At 44.5% G+C, this 9,625-nt stretch overlaps 1 protein-coding gene across 1 annotated transcript; it reads left to right on the top strand.

Annotated features, from left to right (window-relative positions):
• Positions 1–8,106: 8,106 nt before the first annotated feature.
• On the top strand, positions 8,107–9,045 carry LOC116109926. The gene is made up of 2 exons (XM_031396164.1): positions 8,107–8,450; positions 8,682–9,045. Exons 1-2 carry the CDS (start codon positions 8,107–8,109, stop codon positions 9,043–9,045), a joined length of 708 nt encoding a protein of 235 aa, XP_031252024.1.
• Positions 9,046–9,625: the final 580 nt, after the last annotated feature.

Raw genomic sequence — 9,625 nt, 5'->3', positions numbered from 1 at the left:
TTTATGACATTTATGGGGTGCCATAAGGAAAAAAATTAATTTTAATACTTTAAACTAGGTGGTTATAAGAAATGAGATTTCTTTAGTCCATTAGTGAGGTGCCAATAACTCTAGTCTCAATTATTTAACCGTTGTTTTTGCAACTTGAAATTCCAAGAAACCATGTAGTGTACGGAAAATCCTTCAATTTTGTCGAGATTTACGCTCCTCTAGTGTTAGGGCTAAAAATTGTCCTCGGCCCAAATAGGATAACACTTCTGACAAAGAGGAAAACCTAGGCCTAGTCCCGATGCGGCTCGAGCCAAAATTCCCCAGATGAGGCCCATGCGGTATGAAGTATAGTCGGCCCAAACCATCTAGATCCAGGCCTCCCAATCCCAGTACATTTCCCGGGCCCACGGTCACCTGCAGATCATACTCCTACTCAAACACTGACAAAGCAATCCACTACAATTCTAACTCCCCCAAGGTCCGCATCAGAGTCATACTTGGACTCCCTTTTTGTGCCAGGATAATAGGGGCAAAGGATATATCCATGGAGGAAGCAAATTACTACAGAACTCCTAATCCCACCACGATTGGGAGACCAGTCAGTCACTATTTAAACAGAGGTCACCCCTCTCACAAGGGGATTACACTACACCTTCAGACCCCGGAGTTCCCGCTTGAGAACTTCAGATCACAGCCGTAGTCACAGTCCTCGACTAGAATTCTGGTAATCTCCCTACTCCCTAGCCCTCACTAAATTAGCCTCTTTCAGCCTTGCTAACTTGAGCGTCGGAGTGCCTACGGCAAACACCACCCCGATGTTTTCCGTCGCTTCACGTTTGTTTCTCTACGTGTTCAGGTGCAGCAGATCGCTAATGGCCTCAACCTCACAGGATTAGACCCTCGTTCCGTACAGGTAGATTTTTACGTCTACAGTTTGGCGCCCACCATGGGGCCTCTAGCAATCATTCTGCTCAATGAACCCTGCTACGTAAAGGAACTTTCCATGGCTGACAATTATGACAACTCTAACCCTAGCCTCGAGGCCAAACTAGAGGCTCTGATCGCCCTCATGCAACAGAACTCAGATAAGGTAGCTGCACTGGAAGCTGAGAACATTGTCATCCGGACCAAAAACGCCTCCATCAGGGCCGAAAACCAGTCTCTGAATGAGAAGGTAAGTTAGTTTTATGACCTTGAGCTTCTGCCTTCTCAAGTACCACCCAATCGATTTCGCGCCTCGGTTCCATCTATGCAACCTCTCCAAACTCCAGAGCCCAGACCCGTGGCCTCAGATAAAAGGTCACGTCAACTATGTTCGTCGGTGGTCGACGATTGGTCCTGACCCATGGAGAAAAAGATCTGCCACCAGAACCCCGCTCGGCCGAACCATCACAAGATCAAGGTGTCCAAGTGACAGAAAGCCCACTCCAACAAGAATCACCCATCTTAGCCGTCTCACCTCACCTCCAGTCAACCATCCCTATACAAAACCCATTCAGCTCGCCTCACCCTCGCGGGTCGAATGGCCACCGACATCAAACCATCCCGCTCGAGTCCATCCATCCCGACGGACCGAGCGAGTACCAAACAACCCCCTTGACTATTCATGTAGGGCGAAACACTCGATCAGTTACAATGGGAGTCATCCAACTAGAGGGAGTGAATGGTGATCCAAGCTGCTAGGCGATACATGAAGGAATGATCCACCAGGCTACACCACACGGAATGACCCAACAAAATTTGCCGAATGCAATGGCCGACCGAGTCAAACGGGATAACCTAGTGGTATCACCCTCTCCCATGGAACAGATTCTGGCCAAGAGACTGGCCGATGTAGAGGCAGTGATGAGGCGTTGTAAAACCCCCCTCCAGTCAGGTATCCTCTGAATATCCCTCAATGAGAATCCCGAGGATACATGTCTGGAGAACGAGTTGTATTTAGAAAAAAAATCTGTATAAGGATAATAATAATAATATCCAAAACATGCACATAAAATATCACGCAGGATCTAAACTTATAATTTACAAACTTTAAGAAATTACAGAATCAAAACATATTTATAGGGTGGAAGCTTCCAAAGGTATTTCTCAAATATTTATCATTTACATTATTTACATCAAGATAAAACATTGAGATGACAATAAATCATCTCCCCTCACGTGTAGTCCCACTGTCTCTAGCATCCCTCGCTTCTAGTCTACCTGCAAAACAATCAACAATGAAAGATTGAGCGCTAAGTCCTCATAGGAATGATCTATTTCATTCTGAATGTACTATTTGATCTTATTTAAACATATCTGTTAACACATCACTTATCTTTTACATCTAGGGATACTTCCCCTTTTATAGTAATCATGCTTTTCATCATTTATCCCATGGCTAGTAAACCAATGTGTCACATACAAATAAGTAGTAACATAGTACACACACATCACATGTCATGACATAACATCTAAAATCATCTAACATGAGTATAAATCATCTCATGATGTAATAACATCATACTCATGTAATGCAACTAAATGCATATGAAACATTTAACGTCTAGCCGATCGGACTTTTCTTAGCACTTAAGCATCATATCATCTAGCCTCAAATTTCATCTAGAGCTCATATCATCAGGAGGCGTGCTTACGCGTTATTTAGCATCTAAGCATATATTCATCTTTCCTCAACCGGTATACGAGGATATGCTTACGCGTTTTCCATCGTGTCTAATGCATCTCTATCATGTCTATTGCATCTCTAACATCTTATGGCATGTAAATACATATTTTGTGAGCTTAATACTTTTAATTCATCTATGGATTATCAATCCATTTACATTACCTCTTGCTCCAACATCATCTTAAAACATGTATTACATTGCATCTTCATGCCATTTCATACATAATCATGCATTGACATCATGACCATGTAATCTTTCAAAGATCATCTAACTAATGGGTAAACTTAGTACATGGCATACTTACAATAATACATTAATAATCAATTCTAATCATAAGAATTGATCATGTTAAATCTTAAACTTTAATAACCAGTTTATGCTTCAGGCCATTTTCCATCCTTTTCTCAAACGAATTGGCTCTTGGCATAAACATAAAGTTATAGGTCTGTGTCTTAGTTCTAATGCTTCAAGAATCATCTCATTTTGATATTTATAACTCAAGTTAGGTCGAAATACTGAGGCAGGGTTAACAAAACCCTAAGCCACCAATCCGAATTTCATATAACTATGCCACATCATTCCTATTGACATTACCCAATAGGTTACACTTATAGATCAAATAAACCTCCCCTTAATAGTCTTTAACATCTTAAAGGAAGTGTAAAATCTCATTTCCATAATCATCCATTATTGCTATAACATTGTAAGCTAATGCAAACAACACATCAACACTTCTAATAGCAACCATTCAACACCATGTGGCCTCCAATACTACAATTTTTGCCACAATCAGTATCCACACTTCATTTTCTTCAATCAAACATAACAACTCATAAAACATAAAGAGCAATAACTTCATGTATAATGAATTCAAGGCAATAAGTAGAATAAATGAGTTCAACTACACTTGCCATCAACTAATTCTATGCCTTAAAGCCTTAATTTAAGGTTTCATAAAAATCTACAAACCCTAGCATAAACCCTAAAGTCATGGGAGGTTCTTCCTTACCTTTTTAAAGACTTCCTCCAACAAATCCTTTGCCTTTGACTTCTTTTACACCTTAATCCTACATATATAACATTATACCTCAACATCTACCTCAAATCTTCAAATCACATCAAAACTAAAGTTTTTAATCCTTACCTTAAACCCTTCAAATTGAAGATCCAAGGCTCCTATCTTGTTCTCCTTGAAAAATTATGCAAAACTCCTTGAAAACCTAGAGAAAGAAAGCTTGTTTCATGGAAGATTTGAGAGAAAATGGAAGAAATGTTGAAGAAAGGCTCTCTCCTTTGGCTTGAACGAATTTCATCTCATTTATAGGAAAATATTTCATTTATTTTCCAAAATTATGCAATTGGCCCAATTATTTTAATTGTATAACTCATAAGTCCTTAATTCTTCATATAAGGGCATTTTGGTCATTTCACACTAGACATAATTATTACTTAATTAATGCCATTAAATGCAATGAAGCCTACTCATCCTTGACTTTTTCAATGCTTATCCATAGGCAAAATAACCATTTTGCCCCTAAGCCTCTTTGTGGATAATTGATTCATACCATTCCAAATGAATTGACTATTTTGCCCTTAGTTAGATTTTATGCTTTTTAACATAAAATTAACATCTAAAGGACTATTTTGAGTTAGGAACATACCTTTGATATCTTGGGTATTACAGGCGTATACCAGGGATGCTGATCCCCACCAAGAAGAGCAGACCCCACTGCTACGCTGATTCACCTTTTGTAAATGCGATCACCTTAGCCGACATGCCCCACAAATTTATTATCCCTGGCATGAAACCTTATGATGGCACAACTGACCCAGATGATCACATAGCCTCGTACAAGCAGCGAATGTTCACTGTTTCGATACCCCAAGCGCTGAGGGAAGCCTGCATGTGTAAGAGTTTTGGTTCAAGCTTATCTGGTCTAGCACTTTAGTGGTACACAAATCTCCCGAACGGTTCCATCAACTCATTCGCACAGCTCACCGACACCTTCGTGGAGCAATTCGCCGATAGCAAAAAACTCAAGAAACTATCGGCTGACCTATATAGAGTATACCAAAGAAGGGGGCCGGGGAGCCACTAAGAGAGTATGTCAGCATATTCAACAAAGAGAAAATTTACATCCCTTCTTGTAACCCCAAAACAACCGTAGATGCCTTCAGGAAGGGTCTCCTCCCGGATGGAGAGTTATACAAAGAGCTGACGAAGCTTGGCTATACCATGATGGAGGACGCCTTGGGCAGAGCAGTGATTCAGATAAGGTGGGCAGAAGATGAGATGAATCGGGCAGTACACGCCAGGTATGACCCAAGGCGGAATGATAGAAGGCCAGAATTTAGATCAATTGAACCTCGTCACCAGCCCCCTCCTCGTAACCAGAACAGAGTAAGAATACCATATGACTGCTAGCCACAATATGACCGCCAGCCACCTAGAACTGACAACAGACAGGTTGGACCGAGCCGATACAAAATACTAGAATACAACCTCAACGTCGAACCAGCCCAAGTGGTGGCGATCATGAAAGGAATGGGATCTAGTGTTAAGTGGCCAGACAAGCTCAATGTCGAAGCAAGGAGAGACACGACCAAGTGGTACGAGTTTCACGGCGATCATGGACATAACACCCCGGCTTGTATTGCCCTGCGTTTGGAGGTCGTCGCATTATTGAAAAAGGGACACCTCCGAGATCTACTGACAAATAAAGAGAAACTCACCATCAGCCAGAAAAGCACCAAAGAAACATCTCCACCCCCACGAGAGCCCACACCGAAAGGATTTCGTTCACTAATCTCCGGAGGGTCAGAAATCAGCGGAGTCAGTTACTCCTCAACCAAACGCTATGCCAAAGCCAACAGCCACCATGAGATCCAGTCCATCCATTCGGCTCCTCGGCCACATTCCCATCAGGTAATTTAGTTTGAGGATGATGAGCCGGTCACCCTGGTCGTTCCTCATCACGATGCTCTGACCGTCTCCCTCCAGATCACCAACATCCTAGTCAAGAGGGTATTCATAGACGGGGGGTCATCAGCGAACATTCTTTTCCGTGCAGCAGTGAAGGCTATGGGTCTGGAAGAAGAAAACATCAACAGAAGGCTGACCCTACTAGTTGGTTTCAATTCTGAGCAAAAGTACACCATCGGAGAAATCGTTCTTCCTATCTACGCTAGCAGAGTAAACAAACAGACCGTCTTTCTAGTGATCGACTATCCTTCACCCTACAATGTCATCTTGGGTCGACCTTGGATCCACGACATGCGAGCGGCCCCATCCACTTTCCACCAAACGATCAGGTTTCCTACCAAATGGGGAGTACAAGAAATCAAGGGCGACCCGAAAGCTTCCAAAGATTATTACAAGAACGTCTTCAAGGGCTAGGGTAACGCTTCATAGCAATTACAGTCCCAATCCAACCCCTCTAAACGAGCCAGATCAACCATCTATGGAAGAGTTGGATGAAATACAGATACATCTAGACGACCGCAAGAGAAAGACACATATAGGTTCCCGCCTTAGGCCCGAGACAGAAGAGAAGCTGATAGAATTCCTCAAATAGAATCAAGACTGTTTCGCTTGGTCCCACACCGACATGATAGGATTCAGTCCAGAGGCAATGGTCCACCACCTTAATGTAGATCCGAATCACCAGCCAGTGAAGTAGAGGAGAAGAAAATTCGCACCAGAGCGCAACCGGATCGTTAATGAAGAGGTTGAAAAGCTACTGAGCAACGGTATGATCAAAGAGGTCCACTACCCCGAATGGCTGGCAAACGTCATGGTTGTAAAGAAAAAGAACGGAAAGTGGAGAGTCTGCATCGACTTCATGGTCTTAAACAAAGCGTGCCCTAAGGATTCTTTCCCACTCCTACATATCGACATGATGGTTGATGCGACCGCAGGCCACGAGCTCTTTAGTTTCATGGACGCTTTCTCAGGTTACAACCAAATCTTGATACACCCGGATGACCAAGAGAAGACAGCCTTCATCACAGAGAGGGGAACCTATTGCTACAAGGTGATGCCATTCTATCTGAAGAACGGCGGGGCTACCTCTCAGCAGCTAGTCAACAGGATGTTTGCCGAACACCTTGGGGACACTATAGAGGTTTACATCGACGACATGCTCATTAAGTCCCTGATAGCCGAACAGCACCTTGACCACCTCAGCCAGGCGTTTGCCATCCTAAGGAAGTAGAACATGAAGTTGAATCTGACCAAATGCTCATTCGGTGTCTCGTTAGGTAAATTCTTGGGCTACATGGTAATTCAGCAAAGGATAGAAGCCAACCTTGACCAAATCAGAGCGATCCTCAGTATACCATCCCTAACTTGCATAAAAGACGTCTGGCACCTTGCAGGACGAGTAGTCGCTTTGAGTCGTTTCATCTCCAGATCCGTCGACAAGTGTCACCTTTTCTTCCATGCACTCAAGAAGTCCAACAAGTTCGAGTAGACCCCCTCTTGCGAGGAAGCTTTGCAACAGTTGAAAAGGTACCTGACCTCCCCTCCGCTCCTTTCCAAGCCTGTAGACGGGAGAAGCTTTACACCTATCTGGTTGTCTCAAAGACAACAATCTCAGCAGTGTTAGTTTGGCAAGAGGATGCGAAGCAGTTACCGGTCTACTATATAAGCAAGTCACTCCTCGACGTAGAAACACGGTACAGTTAGCTGGAGAAACTGGCCCTTGCACTCATCCATGCATCCAGGAAGCTCAGGTCGTACTTTCAATGCCACTCCACAGTCGTGCTCACCTCCTTCCTACTCAAGAAGATACTGCACAAACCGGAGCTATCAGGCCGACTCACGCAATGGACAGTAGAGCTTAGTGAGTTCGACATATCATACCAGCCTTGTACTGCCTTCAAGTCCCAAGCATTGGCAAACTTCATCGTGGATTTCACCCCGTACACCACTGTCCAAGCAGAAAGAGAGTTATTATGCATGAACAGTGGGTCACCTTCTAAGTGGACTCTCTCAGTGGATGGCTCAAGCAATGTGAATGGGAGCGGGCTCGGGCTCGTACTGACTACACTAGAGGGAGATGTCATCCAGCAGGAAATACGATGTGGGTTCAAGTGCACGAACAACGAGGCTCTCATCGCTGGACTCTCCCTGGCCAAAGAAATCGGAGCAAGGAGACTGGAGGTGAAGTCCGACTCCCAGCTTGTGGTCAACCAGTTGCAAGGCACTTACCAAGCACGCGACTCGAAGATGACAGCCTACTTGAAACTAGTCAAAGAACTGCAAGCCCAATTCGAAGAATTCTCCATCGCCTAAGTCCCAAGAGCGGAGAACTCTCACGCTGACGCCCTTGCTAACCTCAGCTCAGCGCTTCAATGTTCTTCCCAATCGTCCATCCCTCTGTTATTCCTGCAATGGCCAGCCAACTGGAAGGAACAACTAGCAAACAAGTCGCCCGAGGAAGCAATGGACATTGAGCTAGCTGACTGCTGGATGACCCCGATAGTGAAGTATTTGGAACACAACGAGCTCCCAGCTGACAAAAACGAAACACGCCGCTTGAGAGCAAGAGCCGCCAGGTTCACCATATATAAAGGCCAACTCCTTAAGAAATCATTCTCTGGTCCCTACCTAAAGTGCACAGACCCCAAAGAGGCCAAACGTGTTCTCGTCGGACTCCATGAAGGCGAATGTAGAAACCATGCAGGGGGACGCAGCCTGGCTCACCGAGTGATCACTGCTGGGTACTACTGGCCAACTATACGCACTGCTTCGACTGCTTATGTTAAGAAGTGCAACAGTTGTCAAAGGTTCGCTCATGTCTCACACCTCCCACCTGAACGACTCCACTCCATCCTCACACCTTGGCCCTTTATGAAGTGGGAAATATATATAGTGGGAAAGCTACTGACCGCACCCGGGCAACGAGTTTTCCTATTGGTTGTGACATATTACTTCACTAAGTGGATTGAAGCCGAAGCCTTCGCACAAGTCAGAGACCGAGAGGTAAAAGCTTTTATCTGGAAACATGTCATTTGCAGGTTCGAGATACCGAAGGAAATCGTCACCGACAATAGATCCCAATTTATCAGTTCAGGCTTCAGTTTCTGCGACATGTGGGGGATCAAGCTTAGCTTCTCCACCCCCTGCAACCCCCAGTCCAACGGCCAGGCCGAGTCATCAAATAAAACCATCATACAGACCTTAAAAAAGCGATTGCAGAAAGCAAAGGGTGCATGGGCAGATAAGCTACCCGGAGTCCTTTGGTCCTACCGAACTATAGCTCACTCGTTAACAGGCGAGACCCCATTCTCCCTCACATACGATTCTAAAGCGGTCATCCTGGCCGAAGTATCAGTTCCGTCCACTAGGCTCCAATGGGCAGACGAGGAAACCAACAGCTAGAACCTTTGCCAGAACTTAGACACTATCGATGAGCTACGCGAGCAAGCAAGCATCCGTAATGCTGTCTACCAGTAGTAGGCCGTCCAGCACTATAACCGCAAAGTGAGGATCCAAACTTTCAAAATAGGCAACTGGGTCCTCTGTAAGGTCTTCCAAAACACCAAGGAGATCAACTCTAGCAAGCTCGGCCCCACCTGGGAAGGTCCTTACAAGATCACCAAAGAAGTAGGGAAAGGCGCTTACCGACTCCAGACCCCCAAAGGTAAAGACATCAGCAACAGCTGGAATGCCGTCCACCTCAAACGCTACTATTTTTAGGTGAACTTGTTCTATTTGTTTGTTTTTCTTTTATTTTTATTTGAAAGGGATGAGTGGGTCTATCCACCTCCTTATAGACAGTCGGCCTCATGGCCCAAAGTTAATGAAGTATTATTCAAAAAATTTACACCTTCAGATCGACCCTGCTCGATCCACAGAATTACACCTTCGGATCGACCTTGCTTGATCCACGAAATTATACCTTTGGATCGACCCTGCTCAATCCACGGATCTACACCTTCAGATCGGCCCTGCCTGATCC

Source organism: Pistacia vera, unplaced genomic scaffold (genome assembly GCF_008641045.1).
Source record: "Pistacia vera cultivar Batoury unplaced genomic scaffold, PisVer_v2 Contig591, whole genome shotgun sequence".
Classification (NCBI taxonomy): Eukaryota; Viridiplantae; Streptophyta; class Magnoliopsida; order Sapindales; family Anacardiaceae; genus Pistacia; species Pistacia vera.
Note: the sequence above shows the minus strand (reverse complement) of the source record. Positions and strands in the feature narration are given on the sequence as shown.